Here is a 24,426-nt window from a genome sequence, read left to right as displayed (position 1 = left end):
TGTCAGCTCCCTTTTATGTTGCGTATTTGAAGAGTCCAGATCTGCTTGGCCCTTAATTGGATTGCTGCTTTTGCTGTAAAAGAAATAGTAGGGGAACCAACTCAAGAGGGCTCTAGGCTGCGTTTAAAGCTGTAAGGCTGACTCTCTTAGCTAGAAAACCCAGAAGCTCAAAAATGGAACCCTTTAACCATGACTGGCGTTTTGGGGGATTTTGTGGCCCTTCAGCACATAATTTGTGTGAGGCGTGAGGACAAAGTCAGGAGATCCAAGTGGCTTGGTTCCCTGAGATGAGCAGGCTTTGGCTGCAGGAAGGCAATTTCTACATGTGGATTAGGATGCACAGTGTGTGTAATCACCAGTTAGGCTTGCGTTAATCTTGGCTGATACTGAACTTGAATTTCATCTCATAAATAGCAATACTTGATGGTGTAGAGGAGCTGCCCTCAGAAGTTTATTTTTGTCCTAATAATCTAAGTGGTGTCAGTAGGCCGTGTGAGATCAAACCCCCGGTCCAAGAAAGGATCTGATCTATGATGTAACTGATGCAGCTGTGGGTACTGGCACAAAGCAGTGGGAAGGGCAAGGCTATTTCTATTGGCATGTCCTATATACAAGTCTGTGTTGGTAGACAGCTTGATGTGGATGTCTGAGTTAGCAAAGCTTGAACTGCGATGCAGAAATGGCTTGGGGAGAAACATTATTTAAAAATGCAACTCGGAACAAAGGTGTCTCAATTTGCAAAGGAACAGAAATCTGGCAAACAAATTGCAGCATCTCTGCCACTTTCTAACACGTTGCCTTTTCCTCTGCCACAGCCTTCCCTGTAACTGGAATGCTATAATGGTGTTCTCCGGGAGATTACAGTCTTTGGGCTGTCTGCTGCCACTTGTATACACTGCATAGCTTGTCTGACCAGGGAGATCAAGACCTGACCTTGTAGAGGTGTGTTGCTCTGGAGTTAGTAGGCAGTAATTCTCTCCAACTATGGTGAACATAACCTTTTGAAGTAAATAAAGCATCCCTCCTCAAACCCCGTCTCCTGCAGCAGGGCCAGTATTCTTACATATTGTTATTAGGCAGATCTTGCTCTGTTAAAAGTTGAACTCTGATTTACATCTTAAAATGTATTGTACCTAAAATGTAGTACACCTTCTGCTAATAGTATTTCTTGTGCACATAAAGGAATATATTTTTTTCTGAATTAGTTGTTCTCAGCCCTGCCTGAGACTGTGTGACCTGTTACATAATCCAACAATTCTGCAGAGGGCATTTCTTTTAAAGGGTGGTGTATTGAAATGTCCTGCTTCTTCATCGTGGATGAGATGGAGCAGCTCATACATATGCAGAATGCGCAAAAGGGAAAAAAGAGGTTTGACGTTTAGTGTGTGCTTCCTTAATGCTAAAGAGAAATGTAATCAATCTCTTTCCAGACACACGTTTGTTGGATCAGGAAAGGTCAAAGCAAAAGTGAGGAGTACTGTAAACCTTTAGCCCTCTAATGGCATAGTCTGAGGATTTTAAATAATTAACCTGAACACAAGATACTTATTGTTATCCTCACCAACATTTTATAGCATTTTCAGTATCTTTAAGTTGCAAATCTAATGATCTTAAAACTTTTATGGGATCTTTAGCATGCAGGCTTCGATTGCTGTTACATGTTAACACTAGACAAATTTAAATTGCTGTCTGCTGTAACTCTGCTTTTCAGTGTTGTGAAGCTGCATTCCTTCCTGCTTATTTCCAGGGAGTGGGTTCCTCGTTGTTTTGGGGGGTTTTTTTTGGCAATGTACAGAAGCCTTTCTGTCTGCTCCTGTGTCTTTCTGCAAACTAACAAATGCTGGCCTTTTTTTTTTTTTCTTTTTTTTTTTCTTTCTTCTCCCTGCATGGATGATTATAAGTCTTTTTGTCCATGAGTTGTGCCAGGGAGAAGCATAAATAGAAAGAACAGGAGAATAATGCCTGTCTTTCCTGAGGATGATACAAGTTTAATCTTTGGAAAAACATTTGAGAAACTGGCCTACAGATCCTCCATGGAAGGAAATCTCTTGTAATATACGCTCCTTGATGGGTTCAAACCAGCTTCCTGACAGCATGCGCTCTTCAGAACCACCAGGCATGCAAAAGCAGCATTTCCTCACAATTACATGGTTTTAAAAAGCCTTGGCGTGGCATCCTGCACTATGCCAGCATCAGACAAGCAATAGTCCCAGCTCCTTCAGGTGATTAGGTTGGGTGCCTGATACCAAGTGTTTGTTCTGTAAGTGTCTGTAGATAAGGGGATTTTTCGCCTTCAGATTAGAATATTTTATAGCTCAAGGTTGTACAAGAGGGAGAGCATGGGTACTTAGTGAACCTGATTACCACTTGTATGTCTGCTTTGAATCCCTAATCAGTTGGCTAGAGAATGAAAACTGCCTTAAGTCACTTGACTCTTGCATCAGTCCTCCAACGCTGAGCCCCTTCAGTTTGTAGTCGGCCCAGGGGAAGGTTTTCTAGTCATGCATGTAGCATTCAGGAGCATGATGATGAGAAGCCTCTTTGGAATTTTAAGGTATTTTATTACTAAGACTGGCTTGTGTTTTGCTGGCATTGTCCTGAACAGAGATGTGTGCCCTCTGTGAGGAGCAACTTACCATTTTCCTGGAATCGCTGGAATGGCTTTGTCATCCACATTTAATTGGTATTATGTAAGTTGTTGGTCTACATGAAATGCTGAATAATGAAGTTACCCAGGCTTGCTTTCTTTAAAGCACATGATTGAAATGCCACATAGCTAAATATAATTCTGTTTAAGATGTTGTCTTCTGTGCTACTTGTGGTGTATGTGAGCTACTTCAAAGATGGATAGGAGTAGCTCTTGACTCATGTCCTTTTTATATTTTCTTTGAAATAAGAAGAAACATGCTTTTTATGGCACTGAATAAATGCATGCACTTGCTGTTGATCTGGATACCATTAACTGTTTCACAGGGAAATTAAAATGTGCTTCAGACTGATCAGAGTTGGTTTTGTAATGTCTCTGTCGATCTGTTGTTTACTTGGAGAGAGTTGGTTGGCGCATCATAAGTAAATGGGGGATTTTTCCATACCTCCTATAGAAGTGGCTTCTTTAATTACATGTCTGCAGTGATATTTAAAAATGTGTCTTGAACCAGTATGTCCAAAACAGAGAGAATTGCTTTAACAGACAAACTCACAGGGCAGAGACGCTTGGAGCTTTCTGGTTCACACTTCTTCAATGCGTATTAGCAGATAGGCTTGAGACAACTTTGATAAGGAGGAAGCTATAAACTGAAGATAGAGCTTGCACTCGGTAGAAAATGAGCTATGGTAGGGACTGCAGAATTCATTTTGGGGACAAGCTTGTGCAAAAATTACATCTTTTTGCCCCATGTCTGCTCCTTGTGTCATTTGAATAGTTAGTTTATACATGTAAACCACTGCTTTAGTTATCAGCGCTTCTAAGTCCTTTGCAGAAAATATAGGGATTGGCAAGTTAGAGATCCTTAACAAAGACCAATTAAACGTTGATATCAAGCTTTGCTTACTGTTTCAGAAGTGCAACATATTTCAGTTTTGGTCTATCATTTTCTCAGTAACTAATTGAAATACCATGTTTCCCAGTTGTTAGTAAGAGACCCACGTAAGTGTTCCACTTACTTCTTTGGACTATGCTCTTTTATAGTACTCGAGAAATAAGAACTTTATTCTTCCCACCTAAAGAACTGGGAAAAAAGATCTGCCAACTCCTACACTTCAAAATGTGACTATAGCCAGCAGGCTGACATCTACATGGAGCTAAAATGCGGGAGTAGATACCAATTCCTTATTCTGTTCTTCTTTAGCTGGATATGCCAGGCTTTAATCATGCCTTTTTCATGCCTTCTACCTTACAGTATCAAACATACTGGTACGGGGTTGTTGCAAAAGTGGAAGAATTGTAAATACTTCCACAACTCATGAAATTGTGTGTGAATATGAGAAAGATGTCTGAAGAAGGTTTCTGAACCCAAAGGATTTATATAATGAAAACTTACATGGGGTGAAAGTAACTTCCTGCAATTGGAAGTGCATAGCTGCAATTGCTGTGACACACCAGTGTCTTTTCTACCCAGTAGTGTTTCTATGCACTGTGCTTTGTGGTTTTTTTTAGTGAAATGTTGTTACTGAGATCCTTTTCTGCACAATAGAAGTAACCATAAAATAATACTTGCACTTGAAAATCATTGCAGTGTGAAGTTAAACATTGCTTTTTTTATTCTGAGGAAATTCTTGAACAAAAGCATGAATGTGAATGTATGTGGAATAAGGCCAATGGGCAGCTTGAGAGCCTCAACTTGATCTAAGGGTTTTGTGTTTGAGGGAGGCAGTTGGACTAGAGGACCTTCAGAAATCCTTTCCAGTCTGAATTCTCTGATTATAGCCCAGAAGCTGATCACTGTGTGTGTCCTTTTTCCATCCATCTGTGCAGAGAAGTGTCTCTTGGCTACATGGGGCATATTCCCAGGATGGCCTTATAACTGTGAAGACTCCAAAGCCATTTACTTAAGGTCTTTGAATTTTATTTCAGCAAACAAATGTATTAGCTTGTCCATAAATCTTTTTGCATGTCAGATCAAGCAAGTTTTCTAATGCACAGAGAAATGAGGAATGTTGGTTTGAATCCAGAAAATGTTAATCCTCATGTCTGTGGACCTGGAGAAAGTAATCCTCAGGCTTCCCTCGCTGTGAAATGAATCTAACGCTGTATCATGGGCTCATGAATTTTAGATGATGCTCTCTGGGTAGTGTTTTCCTCTAGCAGGTCGTAACCTACCTTCAGCTATATAAAGCTGCATGATGAGATGCAGGAATTAATTTCATGCATTGCTCCAGTTCTCAGTATACTTGTAGACAGCATAGGCTCATCTGGATATCTGATATGCATGTCACAGTGCTGCTTTTAAAGCTGTTTCTGCAGTTAGCTGAAGAATAGGGCAAAACAGACAAGAAAATGAATGCCAGGTTTTTTTAGTTGATGGGACTGGTTTGGCATTTTGGAGACTATAACCAAATGTTGCTGATGCAGCACACAGTGGTGCTACTGCAGCTGGTGAGGTCAGCAAAGAGGACAGGGAGTGCCCTGTAAAACTTAAACCCATCTCTTATCAGGGAAGTGATTAAGACCAAACCCATTTCTTATCAGTGGTATGATTAAAACTCATGCTCTTTAGTGATGAAAGAATAGGAAACCGTGAAACCTACTAGATGATAGGTGAAAACAGGCAGGATGCTTTAGTGCCTTCTGTGGAATTGAGGCCATCTTCATCCTTCTCTGCCTGGCATGCTGGCTTCGCTTTTTTGTAGATTTGACTAATTTCAGGTATTTTGGTTTAGTAGAGGTGAATATTGGAAAGAAACTAAACATTAAATAGGTTGCTTTTTTTCCATCCTAAATGAAGTAAAAATGCAATACTTTGACAAAGTGATAGCGGGGTTTTTTCCACCCTCAAAAAAATTATCGCTTAATTAACACCCTTCAGTGAAGAAGAAAAAAGGTGTTAATTAGAGTACCAGTCTATGTAGCAGACACTTGGTGCATGTTTTCAAAGTTTGGATGGGTGCAATAGGAAAATGAGGAGGGGAGAGGAGGAAGGCAGCTTCTTACTGTAGTTTTCTTTGATACTCTGATGCAAGTTAGAAGTGAGACTGTTGCCATGTAAATAAAGGTGAAAATAAGCTAAAGTGAGGGCAAAGCCAGTTGAGAAGTGCTTTGTGGACTGCCCAGGATCATCTGTTCTTTCCTATTTTAATGAAGTCTTTACAGCTAGCACTTGTTATCCTGTTCCCTGAAGCTGCAGTAAGTGTGGTTATTCCCTGGAGCTCCAGCCGTGCTTTGAACCCCTGAGTCCTGGTGTCCAGCGCAGACTTCCCTTGGGAGGAGGTGGTTGTCTCTGAAGTAGTACAAGTGCAGCGTTTCAGGAGCCTGTTCAGGTGTTTGCCTCTGTCATATTACATTCTTCCCTCTTGAATCCTCATAACTGCAGTGGGTTTTTAACTCCACTGCAGAAGATCAAGCGATTTATCTAGTCACTCTGAAGCATGTGCCAGTGATGGTAAAGCTTTGTTCTGTTTTACCTGTGCAGAGCCTTGGGTACTTGGAAAAGCTGGAAGAATTTTTTAAAAAAGAATTTTAAAAAAATCAGACTGTATAATTCAGAAATCCAATTAGGAAAAAGGTGTGAAAACGGTTTAACGAGGACATCACTGAAAGCTTCAATCCTAATGCCTATTTTTGGCGGCAGAACTTCAATACCAAGAGTGATGGCATTTGCCAGAGTAACATACTGATATTTCATCTGGAGCATTTTGGATAACACTGGTCTATAAAACAGAAAAATTAACTTTGGCAAAGATACTTTTTGCTATTCCATTTAAGAAAGACATTCCTGAAGGCATGTATTTACAAAAATGGATTACACTGTATTAATAAGGAGATTTTTTAATGGATTTTCAGAGACAAAAGGAAACAAAAAAAGGGCTAGCTTAGCTCTTACTTTATTCAATCATAGATAGGTGGAGTTGCAGGCAAATTTCTCAACCAGTGCACAGAAATAAAGTCTCCAGAACTGTGCTAAAGGCCTGAGAGCAGTGGAGAAGCAGTGAAATGCAGGCGTATGGCGGGCTAATAGGACAAGTAGGAAATACCAGCTGCTTGCTGGTTGTGATGGTTTTAATTGTAAATACAGACAATGTAAAGCATTCCATCACTAACTAGTCTACATTTCATCAGTGTATTTTGGCTTTATACTGAAAATCAGGTTTATTCTTGCACTAGCTTTGCAGATTCTTTTTTGAGTTTTAAACTGTTTTTTCTGTCTTCGTGCAAGTAGAATTCACCACTGCTTTGAACCTCTGTAAACAGGCCCTTGTAGTCTTGGGCTTCATAGCTTGTTTCCTGATCTTTGCAGACTTTTCAAGATGGTCTCCTATTGCTGTTCGATGTGATGGTCTTGTGCTTGTCTTCAGCTTTAATATTCATGCTTGACATATGCAAACCTGAGAGAAATTAGTTTGTTCTGTATTGCTGGGGCTTTTTGCAATACCTGCATTTCAATTAAACCTGTTTGTTTCTGTCTTTGCTGGGACTGGTTTAAAGTTTTCTTTCCTCATCTAGCACTTATGTATGTTTTCTTAAGGCAAAACATAGTTTTATTTTTAAAATCCCTTTATTTAGACTACATTTTAACTTGAGGAGATCAGTATTCTCCCTGCTTTCCTTCTCCGCTGCCGTTGTCATTGATTCTTTTGCAGCCTAGTGCATCTTGTGTTAAGTTTCAGTACAAAAGGATACTTAAATTAATAGTGCAATCATTTCTGCAACTCGGGGATGATTTTGTCAGGTACTGCTTTCTGTATGTTTTTAGACTGGTAGATCACTGCTAGCATATCTTATAATTGCTGATATCTCTATCAAGATCCAATGTTGAGTGTTCATTCTAGCAGGCAAGGAAGTTGGGAGGCTCTTCGGTCATTGCAGTTGTAGTATTAAGCTGTTCAGAGGGACTCCAGCCAGGGTAGAACAGAAGCTAGTCAGAAGTTGGTCAAAAATAAATATTTCAACACAGTTCTAATACAGCATTAAACTAGGCATTTATATGTATTTAATCCTGCAGCCCCATGATGATGTCAGCAAGAGAATAAACCTTGTTCCTTCTCCCACCCACACCTCTTCCAGAGGTACTTGGTTACAAACTCTTCTCTGGCGTCTGTCGGTGAGGGAAATAGCTGCAGTTGGAAGGGGTGCTGCAGCTGTATGAGGTTGAAAAGGGTATTGCTAGTATGTAAAGCTGTGAGTCATTTATATGCCAAAGTTGGAATGTAGCTTGGCTTTGCCTTGCTTGCTTTTGGCCAACAGATAGCTCATAAATATTGGCAGAAGAAAAATTAATCTGAAAAGGTGTCTTCCATTGATAAAGCCTCACTAATGCAAACAGGTTGCTCAGGAGTGGTAAAGCTAAGCTTTTATGCCCATTTAAACTCTCTATCTTTAGGCTTCTTGTCCACTGTCCTCTTCTGAACTGTGCATTTGTCTGATGTGGAGCTCTTCCAGCTTTCTGGCTCTGGGAGTCTGCTGTACATGTTTCTCTTACTGCATATGGAAATTTTTGGCTGTCCTTTTGAATAGCTCTTAGCTTCTCCCCCCACTCCCAGTTCAAGTGCACCTGTCTTTCAAAATGCTTTTTTTTTTTTCTTCTTAATTTGGATCTAGTGGTTCTTCACATTTCCAAACTCTTAAAATTTGTATTGCAGTGAAGAGCCCTGCTGCACGCTGGATTTCATTAGTCTTTTGCAGAATTATATGTGACTATCAATTGTATGAGACTAATTTGTTTCTCGAGTTCTCTAGAGCAATTCATCCATTGCTTTCCTTGCCTTTATCCTCAAAATTGGTGAATGAGATCAAATCTTCAATAAACATTTCCAAAGTGATCCATTATTACTGCCACTTGTTCTTCATTCTGTTCTTCAAGCATATAACAATCAATTAATGAGAATTAAAAAAATTGTTGGAAACATAATAGGGTACTTGAATAGCTACACCTTCTGGACCATCGTGTGTTATTTTTCTTGCATTCTGGTATATTATGAAGACTTCTTTGTGAGGGATATTTAACAATAGATTTTCCCTTGTTCTTTCATGCATGACAGTAATTAGCTTTAAAAATATCCAAAACCTGAACAACCCTCCCCTTCAAACACCTTTTTCTTTTAGTGAGGAAAACTCACTGTGCAATAGAATAACTTATTGATGACTATAATGAAATAAATACGACTGTCAATATCATGAAAATTTACAATATCAAAACTTCATAAGAATATTTTCTTGTAATCACTTGAAGGTGCTTACTCCTATTGTATTTGACAGTAAGGATTCACTTAGAAAGTAGCAGAATAGCCCAAGTTGTGAGCCTGTATGATCTCTAGATTATTGCTCCTTTCTTTCAACCTCCCAAGAGCCCTGACCTTTGAAAGCTCCTGAATGTTGGTGGCAGTTTGGCTGTGCTGTTCCATATGGGGCTGATGCTTGTAAGCTGAAAATGGTTCTTGCAACCAGTGCTTCCTACAGGTTACACTTCAGAAGTAAGACAGCTACAAATCACAATTAAGGGCAAGTGTACAGTTTTAAACATATAGAGTATAAATCACTTTAACAAAACCTTGACTTCTTGGCTTGATCTGTGTTTTAATATGCATTTGTTCTTTTGGTGCTCCTGTCCCTAGAATTCTGCAGAACTTAGTAATAACAAGGCAGTGAGTACTGTTCTTGGAGAAGACCAAGTAAGGGAACTGTTGGGCTCCAAAAGCCTCTTATGTAAGCAATGAAATCTGTATAGTGTCATTTTCTGTTTGGTTTTGCACAATTATGGAAATTACTCACTATTGCCAAAAAGCAGGAGTACTTAAATTTCCAGACTCCTGTTGTGTTACAGGGAGCGTTCTTTGTAATATTTAGCTTTCCCTGCCCCCCCCCCCCTTTTTTTTTTTCCCCTCTTTTACAACATGGCTGCTTGGTACTGGCAGACTTCATCTCTTTGTGCAGCTTTTGGCTAGAAACCTTAATTGGAAATGGCCCTCTGGCAGATGTACAGTAGCTGGAAGCATTGCCTGAACTTACTGATGATGTTTGCTGTATTGCCTTTGCTGTTTCTGAATGACTGAAAATGCAAAACAATAACCTGAGACTCTTGTGTAGAGTTTTTAATAGCACTGCCAGTCCTTTATAATGCAAAGTTTTTTTATTAATTTCTATATGGAGTCTTTTCTACCACCTTCATTCTCATTTGTTCTTCCAGGATTTTATTCTAACCTGGAATACCTTTTCAAAGAGCATTTTTATCCCTTGGTGGGGTGGAGAGGGCCACCAAGTTCAGTTTGTGTTTCTCTTTGCCATCGTTATGGAGTTATCTGTGCTGATGACATGATTACTAGGATGAGGATAGAGTGCATTGAAATATATTGTAATCTGAGACATTGTTTTTCAAGAGGATTTGAAACTCATGGAAATGGAGGGTTTAAAACTTAAACCCAGAGAATATTTACTAAAGAGACCTTTTGATGCAATTGTCCAGTTTAATCTTTTTAAATTATTTTTAGGCTTTGTGCAAAAGTTGTAATACTTTCAACAGCTTAGTGGTTGCAGAATCAGATCCAAACCTGAAAGCTTTTGACAGCTTGTTTTATCCAAATTACTGATACTTCTTTTAATAAGAGGATTTACAGTACTTTTTCATACCACATATGTGTATTGTGTAGCCCCAGCAGCAGTGCAGCTCAGTTATTTTAAAATACACAATTACACCCCTTCATTCCTGCTACAAAGGCTAGGTTAGCCTTTCTTGCAGTAATGGTTGCTCAGTGGCTGGGGCAGCTGTAGAAGTAGGATTGAATTGCAGCTTTAGGGTTTTTGGTCACTTGGCCTTTGAATTCAGGGATGTGTTATACGACAGGGGAGTTCATCATCTTTGTCAGTGTGTAATGGAAACTGGGAACCTGAAGCGGAGGATCACTTTCTGAGCAGTCTTCCCTGAGCAACTGTCATCTCTTCAGCTGTGACTGGCATTTCAGTATTATGGTGGAAGGCTACAGTATAGAAGAGAGAACCACTAAGCCTTGGAAATAAGCTAGCCTATGCCATATGCTAGTGCTTTAGCCTGTTGTGTTTAGTAAACCACGCTGAGATAGGTGCCAGTCTTGCTGTTTGATTTATGCCTCTACGAGAATACTAAGTCATCCTTCTTCAGCATCCCTTGAAATGGGGACAGTCCAGCAGAGCAAGATCATAACCCGGTCTCCTGTGTTACCTCAAGCAGCAGTGTTGAAAACAGCGTGATCCTTGTTAACCTCAAGGGACAACAATGGTGGTTGTAGTGCAGTTTGTAACCCCTGGTAATTAGGGCACTTCTAGTGCAGTAGCTTTTCCTCTCTCTTCCTGCAATGGATTACTTGCTGTAGTATTTCTGCTGAGCACAGAGCTCGCTTACTTTAGTGTAGGAGTAGAAGGCTGGCAAATCCTTGTCAAATGAGTTTGTAAGTGAAACAATTTCTGAGGTTAATATTTTTGAGTGTTTGTTCTTGTAGCTGTTACTTGTAGCTACAGCACAATTGCTCTTCAAATGCGACTGTGCCAGCAATGAACGGTTTCTCTGCATGCTCTGGAGACTCTTGGTCTTGTTTTCTTGCCCAAATGATTCTTCAGGGATGCATCTATAGTGCAAACTTCCCACGTAATTGTCAGTCAATGTACAACTGTTTGTTTCACTGATTCATGAGCGTGGTCAAATGATGTGTGTGGGGAAGTGCTATTTGATGGAAAAATTTCTGATGTACACCCAAAGCTTGAAGTCCACCTTTCAGTTTTCTAAAATCCGTTGAATTGTCTTTCAATCCTCTTCCTGGAAATAAGCTGTGAATTTGAGGAGAGGGATAAAACAATCTTGAGTTTTATCAGCTGTGTGGCACTCTTAACTCTGCTTGCTGATGAGAAGTCCTGCTGCCCATGGAACACAGCAGTATGATGGGTTTTGCTGCATAATCTGTCTGGCCAGCTGTATTCTAATCTTTTAGGGGGGGGCCTGGCGGGGGAAGAGACTAGCTTTAAGGCAACACTGTTTTCAATAGATAGCTTTGAAAATAGGATTGAAGGACAATTTAGTATGTCTGTGCTCTTAACACAGCTCTGAAGCTGGTAAGTATTGAAGGATTTCATGCCATAATAAGGGTATTTTGGCCTGACCACTGAATGTCAGTATGGCATCTCATTTCAGAAGGCAAAAATCGTGTGGTCTGTTCAAGTACCTTTACTGTCTGTTTCCTAATTAATGAAACTATCTTTTGGCCTGTCTGCGTATATACCCCTACAGTTCCCTTTTACCTTAGAAGGTAGTGAGGCTTCTGGAGCTGTGGCGATCTAGCTACTTCAGGAAAGTAGGTCACTTGCATCTTGGGGAGTTCCCTGCCTCAGAAGTCCAAAATAGATGGAAGAAAAGGTCAAAACAGAGTTCACAGTTGTGAGCTGTGTAGGGCCCAAGATTAGGGCTTTTCCCTTTTTTTCCTAGGTAGATAGGTCATATAAAACAAGAAAACTCTGATTCAGAGAAAAGACATCTGGCCACGAACACTGAACACTTGCCAATTACAAGGTCCATGCAACTGTAGAAGGCTTGAAAACCCATCAGTCTGCTCTACAGCTCTGAGCTGGCTGGTGTGTGTGGCAGCCGTGGCCTGGAGTGGCCAGGGCAGGCGCTTCATGCCGTGAGGCTGTGCCTCCTGTGAATACTCTGAGTGGGGGTGCACTGCTTTCAAACTGTTGTTGACCTCCATCTGCAAGTGGTCCATGTTGTACTTTTTCTATGAAAGTTGTGGTATCATAGATGCTAATGTCTTACTTAACTCTTTGTTTTCTGCACCTCATTGCTTTGTTCTTTATAAGATCTTTTGTTTTCTGCCGCTCTGTCACTGCGTTTCTGCTGCCCCTCCCTCTAGCTGGGTTTGTCAAGTCGCCCATGTCAGAAACTAAACTCACGGGGGACGCCTTTGAACTGTACTGTGATGTGGTTGGGAACCCCACTCCAGAGATCCAGTGGTGGTATGCTGAAGTCAACCGGGCTGAGTCTTTCAAACAGCTGTGGGATGGCGCTCGGAAGCGCCGTGTCACCATTAACACTGCCTACGGGGCGAATGGGGTGAGTGTGCTGAGAATAACCCGCCTTACCTTGGAAGACTCTGGGACTTACGAGTGCAGGGCCAGCAACGATCCCAGGAGGAATGACTTGAGGCAAAATCCCTCCATAACGTGGATTCGAGCCCAGGCTACTATAAGCGTCCTTCAGAGTGAGTCCGGCACCCTACAGTAGTGGCACTGTAGTATCTAGAGACAGTCTAGTGACCCTTACCCTCCCATTACCCTGATAAAACCCTCTGCTACCTTGTCCTGTTGTTTTGAACCCAAGACTGCTCCTCTACCTGTAGTGCTGATGTTGTCTGCCATCTGTGTCTCTTCTCCTTAGGATCAAAGGACTCGGGGAAAATCTATGGATCTGTTTTATAGCTTCCGTTTGAAAACAAGCCCTGTGTTGAATTTGTTTATCCCCTACTCCTTTTAAGTTTTGTAGTAGGTTTCCAGCCACCATAATGCTGGCTTCTCCACGAGTGCCTTTATATTTGTTTTTCTGTTCTTCCCAGGTCTAACTGTTTTATTTTTATTTCTTCTGTTTCCTTGGAATTTCTCTGAATGCCTTCTCACGTGGTTTTGGTTGCATATATGCTTCTGTTCAAATCCTTCCCTTTTAGTTATGTGTGATGTTTAATGTTTGGATTTTTCCATGAAGTTGTGGTGTTTCTTTTCCTTTCTGAGCAGCAGCATGTTTCTAATGAGTTCTCTGATGCAGCAGCACTGAACTGATGCAGCTATTCTTAATCCAGCCTATGAAAGGGGGGGGGGGGAGAATATAATTTGTTGAACTAATAACTTTAATAACTTTAGCTAGATGACTTTCATCTGAGAATGTAACTTTTGGCAGCAGAAAAGCTTTCAAAAGCAGAGAATGTGGTTGACCCAGAATTGCTTTTTGTTCTTTATTTTGTTACAAGACTTTTCTGCATTCAGCTTGCTTTTAAAGTGGTCCCAGACCAATTTGGAAATCCGCATTGTCAGAGAGTAGAGAAGAATCCTGTTTCGTTTTGTGTAAGATGCAAAACTTCTGCATTTGCTAACAAGGTGAAGCAAATGTCTAAGGAGTTATAGGTAGAGTCAATTAAATTTGCAACATGAGCCTGCTGCATGGAGGTACAGGAGATCTTGCTTTCTCAATGATTTTTTTCAATGTCCTAAGGTGGCAAAGAGTAGAGCATAGGTGTTGTTTTGCTACTGTACTCTGTGCATAAATAAACCCTTTATGTACCACTTAGAGCTTTGTCTGGGTACAAAAATGTCAAACTCTGTAATTACGTCTCAGTTATGTTTTTGGATACATTAAAACCAATCAGCCAAAAAAAAAACAACCCACAACCAAAAAACAAACAGAAAAAAACCACAAAAAAACCCCAAACCCAAACAAAACAAACCACCCCAAACTCCCTAAAGCTTGATGCTGCAGTTGTCACTGCTGGATCAGAGACCTTCCCCTGGAAAATGGAAACAACATTGATATGTGTGAAGAAACAGATAGTGAATCCAATGAGCAGACTGACTTGAAAACTTAAGTGCCATTGGGTGGTTCAGCTCAAACCTGCTCAGCTTTCAGTCCTAATGCTTGATTCTTCCTTTGTCCTTTGAGGTCCCAGAGAACTCAGATGCATAGATTGCTTGCATGACCTACAACAGCAAGAGCTGGGTAAATTCAGGAAATTACACTGCCTTCAGACAAAGCAAAAGAAAAAAAAAAAAGGTCTTCTAGGAAGTAATGTCTTCTGGAAATCCCCTCTACCCCTGTTAAGACATTTAGGCACCTTTCTTTGTGTCCAGTCAGTTTTAGTAACCTACTGAGGGAGAAAATCCTTTTCATATAAAAAGTCACCATTTGGGAACGAGTTACTGTGAAGATGTCTTCGTATGGAAAGTGGATTTTTCCCCTCTCAGGGCATTGATATTAACCTGCTCTGGGGTCTGAAGTTTAACCTTTTGTCTTCCTCCTCAGTTAACATTGTCTTGTTGCATCTCGTGCTACTAACTCTGAAGTGTGTATCGTGACTTCATTGCTAAGTGCCTTGTGCTTGGGATAATGCTTCTGCTTCAGTGTTTTACTTGTTGGGGGGGGAAATGTTGAACCAGATACTTTAATGCCTTCACTCTGTAATATTGTGTATGTTAAGAGATCTGACCAGCTACTGCTTGGGAGACAGACCACTTGGACATCAAACTCCTGCGTGACCGTGCTGGACGTGGAGATAAGGGGGGGACGCAGGTTTCCAAGCTGTCCCTGGAAGGTGGACACCATCTTATCTGAAGCTGCCCAAAATGCCTCAGCTGCTGTATTGTGTGTGTGAACACAATTTGTCTTTGGAATGGGGATTTTCTGACTAAACAGTGTTGGAGTTTCCAGCTAATGCTGGCCATTTTGCTGCTGGGTTTATTTGATCACTGAAAGGGAACATCAAACATACCAAAAAAGCACAACCTCTTTTCACTGCCCTTTAAATCACAGCTTGTCTTCAATACCAGAACTGAAGTGTAGAGAGGTCAAGTGCAACTTGACTTTTAAGTTAGTACCCAAGAACTAGCATCTGGCTTCTATCTCATTCCTAATTTGGAAAAAGAATTTCACTTATTGATGGTTGGGGATTTGATTGTTTTTTAACTCTAAAACCTTGATCTTGCATAAAATGGGCAATTTAAGTGATGTATAAAAAGAGACTGTTCAGCATCTTGCTCTTTTAAGTGGATATCCTTCTTTGGATGTCACTGTCCTGGTAGTATTCCATTTGCAGTGTGTCTTCTAGAATTAAATCAGGCTAGGACTGCCAAATCACTTTTTGAAAATATAAACAAATTAAAGAAACATAAGTGTAGTTAAAAGATGTAAATGAGACTGCAACTGCCTTTAATTTTCTTAACCTAAAACTCAAAAAGTTGCAAGTCAGACACAAAAGGCCCCAGCAAACTTTGCCCCAGGCGAAACGAGCTCGAGACAACTGTAAGTATTTTCTGGACATCACACCTTAGCAGAGGGGTAGTTAAGAAGAGGTGTCAGTTAGCAGGAATAGTCATTTGGAGCTTCAGGCAGTTTTTTTCTATATGTTTTGGTTCATCAGTGTTAGAAGCTGAAGAGTCCATTATCAAAAGAATCTGAAAGCCATAAGATTACCACTGTCAAAACCCTTCTGGATTAAGTCTTTGACTTTACAGTTTTTGTAGGGACTAGATTAAATTTTTTTGTGACTTTTTTCCTGTTGCTAGCATTTGTATAATGCTTTCTGATGGCCACACTTATGCTTTCCGTTTCTAGGACTGCTGCAGGCTGATCACCACTTTAGGTTGTGTCTCAGCACAGCACAGACAGCATTAGCATCTGTTAGAATGGCCCTTGCTAGATGTGTTGCAGTCTCTGTTAGAGTGGCCTGAAGCCTGTCTTGCCAACATCCTCCTCCTAAAAGGGAAACACTGCGTTTATTTTTCAGGCTGCAGACTTGAAGACATTGCTTTTATCATCAAAGAAAATTATTAAAACAAAAACCAGTATGATCAGTGAATTCTAGCAAAATTTTATTTCTCTAACATGCGGACACTGAATTATTATTTCAAACATATTGTTAAAAATATTTCCAGAGCTCTGTTAGTATTTTTGTGAGAATGCACACAAGCTTTTTGTTGGGGATTGAAAAGCAGACAGAGCAGTCCAGTAATGGTATGGTTGTAATAAAACAAGTTTGTACCCTGTAGGACCCAGATAGATTCTTGCATGCATAAAATTCCCAGCATGGGAAAAATGAAGCAGAAACACAGTTGAAAATATGCGCTAATAGTGAAGTGTCTAAGAGAAGTGTCAAAAACCTTCTGTTACTACAGTACTTGCTAGTTTTTCTGCAGTCAAATGATACTCCTAGGTTTAAGTAGCTGAGAAAAACAAACTGTAGACAGTCTACTGAGGAGAGGGGGAAAGGATATGCAAGACTGGAATGGCTCTGTTGAGTTATTATAGGTAGGTGTATTTTATCCCTGCCTTTCTGGGCAGTAAGTACCGTACTGTTGGATAGATGAATGTTTTATATGTTGAAAAATGCAGTGTTTCTGATGATATTGGTATTTTCCACTTCCCCTCGTTCTGTTTCATAATTTGTGTTCCAAGTGCTATGCAGATGAATATCCAAAAGACTGCATGACTGTGACTAAATTTATGTTCTAAATACTACAAGGCATAACAAAATTTACAGGGTTAAAAATTCTGTGCTGACTTGCAAAAACAATGAAGATGTCCGTTAGTGACTGACTTCCTCAGACTCCTGCCCTTTCCTGCTGACGAGAATGCAGAGGAGGCAGCCCTTGCATTCTGAGAGGTTGGTGCTGCAGGAGAGTGGCTGGTGAAATGAGCAGCTACTTCTTTGGAACTCATTTCACCCTTTAAAGTAAGGAGATACATCAAAGATAGAGGGCACACAGCAGCATTTACACAGTAAAGACTGCTCTAGTAGTGGTCTTTAGTTCACGCTGAAACTATAGCCAATGCTAAATCTAGATATTTTTGGAGGACAAACAGCAAGAATTCTTAAATTTCCTTTAAGCTCTGGCATCCTGTGTTTGGATGTTTTTGTTGGGTTGTTGGGTTTTTTTACAGAATACTTGAAGCCAGATGTGAGCCATGAGACCTTCAATAGAAAGGTCTTTTTACCAAGTTTGGGGAGAAACTTGTCTCTGAATATTCAAAGAATTTGTCAGCCTTATTTGACAGACAGTAATAGCTGTCTGCATGATCTTAAGAAACTGTGGTTATCAAATGTAAGGACAGTGCCCTCATACTAATCTTATCACTTCCGTAAGGCTTTTCCCTAAAAAATGTGAATTTAATGTTACCAGGTAAGATTATAATGTGAAATAGCCTGGGTTCAGTTCTAGTGCAAGCAGCAAAGCATGTAACTCTTGTGGTCGGTTTATGCAATGGGGCTCACATATTTATTTTTTTTCTTCATAAATGTTTATGTTTAAGGTTACTTCAGAAAACAAATAGTTTCTGACTCTTAACATGGTGTATATTCTCACTTTTTATTGCCAAGAGTTAAGGGCCACTTTCAGGTATTCTTAATCAGACTTGTGCCTTACTCACACTGGGTGTTTGCTTGAATTTCAGACACCAGGGAAGTTGTGCTATTTGAAATACCTTGTGTGCACAGAATATTTTCCTTACGTAGACATTAGTATTTTTGCAGGGGGAAGTCTGGAAATAATATTCAGAAGACTGTCTAACTTTTCTATACAGAAGATGAGTTTGTTTTAAACCTTGAAGTAGAGGAACAAAGTAATAGAACCAATAGAAAGAAGTCGCTTCTAAAGGACTAGCTGATCTCTTGTGTATAATAGTCACAGGATGTGTGTTTTCCCATGTTATGGCCAATAGTGTGTAAAAACTTATTAATAATCTTATGTAGAAATGTGTCGTGAGGTTAAATATTAAAATAAACAATCTAAAATATATAATTCTCTTTTTTCATATAGGAGTGCTGATCTGTAAGGTGTTGCCTTCACTAGTGGTCAGCTGTTTTATTGTGACTTTCTTGATGTCTCCCAAAGTAGTGCAGTGACATTCCTTGTGTAATCTTTTCCCTTCCTGATTCCCCTTTGAATTTTAAACTAGTGTGGCACAATTGGCAGTGAAGATTTGTTGCTATTTAATGTATCCTTTCTTTCAGAGCCCAGGATCAATGCCAGTGAGGATGTAGTGATTCATCTGTATGGTCCGGCTGTCACATTGCAGTGTAATCTCACCACAAGTCCCAGCCCCCTTTCTGCCAGTTACTGGGTGAAGAACGGAGAAGAGATCCCTGGCACTAGAAAATCTTCCAACACTACAGAATACAAGTAAGTCTCCTTGGGATAACCTTCACGTTACACTGGAGAATGGTAGACCTACAGCTTTGGAATAGGTGATGAGATGTCGGGACTCCAAGGTCCCTGGTCCAGCTTCACAGTGGTCACACAGATTGGGTTGGTCTTCATTAAAGGCTCCACAAAAGGTACATCTGTGAACAGCATTAGAAGAAAGAGTCTGGAAAGACCATTGTCTACAGCTGTCCCAACTGGCTCACGTAAACATAATGTCAATAAAAACATACTGTAAACATCTCCTCTCAATCTAAACTTGTTTAGCTCTTCTCTAGAGTATACATGTGTGGACATAGGCACAGACATGCAGCCTAGTTTTCTTTTCCTCTGTGTTGTGCAGTCTCTATCCTATTTATGTCTGCATAAAGATGGATCTGCAGCTGTGCATCTTTGTTGTGCAGGGAAATGAAGCACATAAATCACTGCTGAAATCGGCTGGTTTAGTAATTTTCTGGCCTTGGGAGATAAAAAAAGTGTCTTCTCTGAGTTGTTACTGATGAGTTGTCAGACCACTACTATGAAACGATGCCAAATCTTGATTAAACCAGTACAGCTGTATCACTTGTGCTTCTTATTTGTCAGTACATCCAAGTTTTTCAGCATTAATCTCGTCCATGTGTGGATTCTCTGGGTTTGTCTTTACTTTCCATCTAAGGGTGTGAAGGACAACAGAGCATGTACAGCCACCTGTTCTGGTGCACTGTAGCTTGCATCAAGCAGAAATCTTTTGAGGGTTTCTGTGTTCCTGAAGTGAGGCTTTCTTGCCACGGAGTTGGTGAGAGCATGTGAAGCTTGCGCAGTGATGCCAACAACAATCTGTTTTGTATGTGTGATTTTTGTGTTATTTTCTTCCATTTTCTTTACTTGATGCCAGTGTGGATAGCAAATACAACTTTCTGTTCAGTGCTGAGCTAAGATGAAAGAATGGTTTAACCACTGGTGGTAACTTACTCTTTGGAGACACTAGACCACTTCTGACTCTCCTGCTCGGCTGTTACACCAGAAAGAGGTGCCTATGTCTGATCAAGGCCCGCTACATTATAGCACATCTGGTTTACTGTTCCTTGCTTGTCCACTAAAGCAAGGAAACATGCCTACACACTCAACTGGCTTCTTTCTGTGTCTAGCACAGTACTGTGGGCTCTTTACCGCACTGATGTTGCATACTGGCACAGGATTAAGAAATATTAATGAATTATTAATTAATTAAGAAAGGTTTTTGTTGCCTTAGCAAAGCATCGTTTCATCCACAGTATTATGGAAGTTGTGTTTGATGCTGATGTTCAAATTTTTCCTTTTGTTCTCTGCTTTAGCTCACTTTGCATTATCTGTTCCATTTTGCAGTTAAAAAAATAGTCTCATTTAGTTCCCGAATTACATCTTGTTACTTTCTCAGTACAATGTTTAACACTGGGTCTGAGTTTTAAAGGCTCTACTTTCTTATCTAGCAATTAACTTGATGAGCAGTCTTGTCCAAAAGCACCAGCTTGAGTGGTAAAAAAGGCGCTTTGCATCAAGGTTACCGAAAATTGCACATTATTATTTAAGAAGCCAGGTTTTGAGGCTGACTTGTCTATAATCTCTTCCAAGCTGCGGTGGATTTTTCCTTCCAAATTCCTCTGTAAAGGAAGAATTAAACTTGGCTTCAGTTTTAACTTCCTGGAGAAGAAGGAAGTAAGGTGGGCAGACTGTAAGACAGGCTCTCTATTCCCAGAGAATGAAGGGGCTGCTAGAGCATGCCGCAGTCTCGGGGACAGCTTGAGAAATAGTAGATTTGCATTTGCAAAGTAGATCTTGAATTCCTGATCATTTTTAAGCTGCTTTGCTGCATGTTGTGGTTTCAGGCTTTCTGTGGCATTTTTTTGTTGCATATGATCACACTGCATTTGATCGGTTTGTTAACGTCTAGTTTGATTTGATCACTTGTGAACATGGAAATACCAGATTTTGTCAGTGAGGATCCATGCAAGTAGTGGCAACATAGTTGTGGTTAACAAGAGGATGTTTCACTCAAGCACTTTTTAAATACTTTGTTAATCTTTTGTGTTCTATTTATTTTCCTTAAAAAAGCTTTAGGTTCTTGGTTTTTCAGTTATTAACATGTGTTGGTCTGCTATAAAATAGTTAGAATGTGAAGTTCAGCATTGTTTGCTATCCAGAAAGCTTCAGAATTTATAGGTTAAACTACTCCTTAAAAATCCTGCTTTATACAACATTAGAAACTGAATACATCTTTCCTCATTCTTCATTCAAACTTGTTTTAGCTGCTCTTGCTGGAAGCCAGCTGAAATCAGAAAGCTCAGAGTTAAGTATAGCTTTTTAGTTCACCATTTTAATTAAAAATGGGCAAGAATTATTTGTAGTGTATTCTTTTACAGCAGAAAGTGCCGGGAAGTGGTTCTGGCCATCCTGTCCTGTCATTGTAGAGACCTGTCCCCTAGTCTACATTCATAGTTTGGAGGAAATAAGGAGTGACTTATTTGGCAATTCCTCATCAGTTAATTCAGAGTTGTGTAGAAGGTTGCTGAGCTAAACTGAAGAAAATAGTTGGTGGGTTTTTGTTTCTGTTTCTTTTTTTGTTTGGTTGGCTTTTTCTGCATCTGCTGAAAAGTCTACATGTACAAAAAGCTGGGCTTTTACTAAAGCCACAGGACTGGAGGAAGTTGTTGGCTGCACAAACTTGTTTCAGGTGCTTGTTTGTCTTTAAAACTTTGCAGCTGTATCAGTTTACACTTTTTTAATGATTTATGGTAATAATACTCTAGTACTGGCTGTTGTCAAGCAGTCTGTGTAGAACTGAAAGAATACAGTGTCTTACTTCCTCACCACCCTCCTGAAGCGTTGACTTAAGTGAATAAAAAAAGAAGTGGTCAAAGTATGATTCCTTCACTATTAAGGACCTAAATGCAATTACAGAAGGCCAGGTATTCTCTGCCTTCCCTCTCTATTGCAGAGTCGCAAGATAGCCTGGTGATGGGAGCAGTTGGCTGGGGTTGTCTCACTGCAGCTCTGTGGAGTGCACCTTTGCCAGCGGTGTCGGCAGGCATTAATGTTCAGCGTTGCTGCGCACTTCCTAAGGCTGCTTCGCCTGCCTACAGTTTAAATGGCAATTATGCCTTTGATGCTTGATGATTCTTAAGTAGTTGTTCTTTCTGTCATTATGATAATCTGTAATTCTAACTCCGTGAAAAGTGGGTACATTATTGCTTATCTGAAAGACTTATTAACTTTATAACTAACTTCAGACTTTCACTGGTCGACTCCGGAAAGAAGTGCTGTAAACACAGTGAAGACTTGGGTCAAAGTATTGTGTTAAACTGAGTGGCTTTTTCCATGTGTCTAAGCAGTTTCCATGCTTCATTCTTCTTCTTCTTTTTTTTTTTTTTAAATTAATAATTATATTACTATATATATAATAATTAAATAAATAAATCATATAAATAAATAAAATATAAGTGAAATAAATCAATTTAATAATTAATTAAATTATTTTATTACAGTGCTCTTCTGCACAGTTTCTGTTCATCTGCAAGCTATTTACTTAATGTGTTTTTAAAAAATAGTAATAATGAAGAAAGCTAAGAAGCCTTTCAGTAAAGGGAGGGAGGGATGAGTAGTACTCTGCCTTATTCTGTGCTGTATGGAGATGTGAATTCTGCGTCACATCATTGTATGCTTCTCTAGTCTAAGATGTCTTTTGTAGGTAAATATTTGAAGAACATACGCACAGAGCTTTTTAAGTCATTTGTATCCAAAAGCTTTTTGAAGGACAGCAAAAGCTGGTGAACTTGAAGGTAGCACCATCTTGAGTGTAAAGTTATCTTGGGCAGTTTTTTCCTGGCTTTTTGTTTGGTTGTTGGGGGTGAGGTTTTTTAGTATTTCTTGTTTGTTTTTATTTTGCATTTGTTGCAGCTCTGATTTTCTTCTGGCTGGTTTGCACCTGTTTTCCCCTCTACTAGTTGTTATTGCGTTAGTCTTTCCTAATTTCAAGTGGCAGCAGATTCCTGTGTGGTGTCTTCATGAGTTGACCAGCTTTTGCAGTTTTTCCACTTGCAGCTTGAATCAAAGCCATTAATGGACCAGTCTCATATCTCGTAAGAGAAAAAGAAAACAGCTTATGAAATGACAGTGTAAGCCTTGATTGTGTCTGTTGCTTTCCAATTGGCCATGCTATGATTTTTTTAATGCAGATAGTACATACAAATCCAGTTTCTCCCTCAGTGGGAGGTGGTATCTGCCTAATAGCCTAGCAACTGGAGCGTGACTCACATCAAACTAACTGTAGTGCATAATTAACAGGTATTGGGCTCCTTCTTTGCTTTTAAACTAAATGCAGTGTCTCTAGCTAAATTGATACTGACTTTCCAGACTAGAGCTCACCCTTTTTCTAGGCGTACAACATCTCTTATTTCAAGTAGGTATGTCTGTATAACATACCTTCAATTAACAAATGACAGCTGTGAAGCATGGGGGGTAGGGAAATAAATTCCTAGCCTGCTCATTTTTGGTTGCTAACACAGTACTTAACACGGCTCATGTGTTCTCTCCCTGTCTGCAGGATTTTGAAGCCCAGAGCAGAAGAGTCAGGGGAATACTTGTGCGTGTTTGTGTTTTCAAACTCTCCTATAGCCAACGCCACTATAGAAGTGAGAGGTACTCTTTTTTTGTTGTTGTTTTATTTCCTCTTCCTGAAAGTGTATGCTTCCACTGCCTCTGCCATCGTGCTCGGTGTCTGTACGAGAGAGCCAGCTCAGGAGGCCTCTTCTCATGATATATAATATGTGTCCAATCCTTGGTTATAATTTCAAGGGAAAGTCTTGCACACAGTCGTAGGGGAAAGATCTCACAGATAAAAGATTATGACCATTGCATTTGTGGTCCACACAAGAGGTACTAAAACACCTTCTAGCACACTTCTGCACTCCTTTGGTAAATCTGGCTATCACAAGAGACCATACCTGTCCAGCAGGATAAAGATTGCTGTAGAATGTGTTTGTGCTTATGCAAAGACAGCTGCTGGTTCCTCCATCTTTCACCGTAAATGAAGCCATCTGAATGTATTCAATGTACTTTGTTGTGAATAGGAAAAGAGTAAGAACCAGCATCTCTCGCGTGGTAGCTTGGAACTGTCTTTTTGTCTGCAGAGACTATTTCAGTTGCTGGGAAAGCCTGGGTTCTGGTTGGGACAGATGTCCTGTACCAGATTGGGGTTTTCCACTTTTGCGCACCATTTTTTTCTGTCTTGTGTATGTTAGTAGTCTTCTGACCTCTTTAGGACCCTAAAATAGTGGATAGAAACTGCAAAATGTGAAAGGTTTGCACCAAGCTTTATGGTAGTTCTTGAACAAAAGAATAGTGTTTCTGTTGGACGTACAACATAGAGGTGATGGTGTTTTATACAGTATTAAACTACTGCCACAATACAGTTGTTCGTTTGTTGAATAACTGTGGAAATTACTGGCCCACTGCTCTGCAGTAGCTGTGGTTTGTCCCTTATATGCTGTAGTAAGATGGAATTGATGCAATATGGCAGCTTTGTTGGTCAAAGGCAGATGAGTTTATAGAAAAAATGTGTTAAAAAGTCTTGCAAACAGCCTATGTGCATCTGGGACTATACTGATGCTGGTTTTATGAAGGTGTACTGTAAACTTGTTTGAAATCTACGTTAGCATTACTTACCATCTTCCTTACACATTCAGCTTAAATGTGGAGCTTCCTCTACTGCTGTTTGAAAATAGCAAATGGGAAGGAGGAAGCTTCACACTATCTCTTAGCACCCCTGTGCCAGTGATGCAGCCTGTCCTGATCTATATTGTGATCATTGCTGTTTAAATTGGGTATCACAGATC

General features: G+C 40.0%; 1 protein-coding gene across 3 annotated transcripts in view; it reads left to right on the top strand.

Moving 5' to 3' along the window:
• The window catches only part of NPTN (neuroplastin), a 59,699-nt gene that overhangs the window by 13,335 nt on the left and 21,938 nt on the right, over positions 1 to 24,426 (top strand). For 2 of the 3 annotated variants that reach the window (XM_037394564.1, XM_037394563.1), the window contains exons 2-4: positions 12,529 to 12,876; positions 18,385 to 18,553; positions 23,136 to 23,230. In XM_037394564.1, the coding sequence (XP_037250461.1) occupies positions 12,529 to 12,876; positions 18,385 to 18,553; positions 23,136 to 23,230 (612 nt within the window). The remainder of the gene's footprint in view (positions 1 to 12,528; positions 12,877 to 18,384; positions 18,554 to 23,135; positions 23,231 to 24,426) is intronic. The other variant, XM_037394565.1, reaches the window with a different exon arrangement.

This window comes from Falco rusticolus, chromosome 7, assembly GCF_015220075.1.
Source record: "Falco rusticolus isolate bFalRus1 chromosome 7, bFalRus1.pri, whole genome shotgun sequence".
NCBI classification, from domain to species: Eukaryota; Metazoa; Chordata; class Aves; order Falconiformes; family Falconidae; genus Falco; species Falco rusticolus.
Note: the sequence above shows the minus strand (reverse complement) of the source record. Positions and strands in the feature narration are given on the sequence as shown.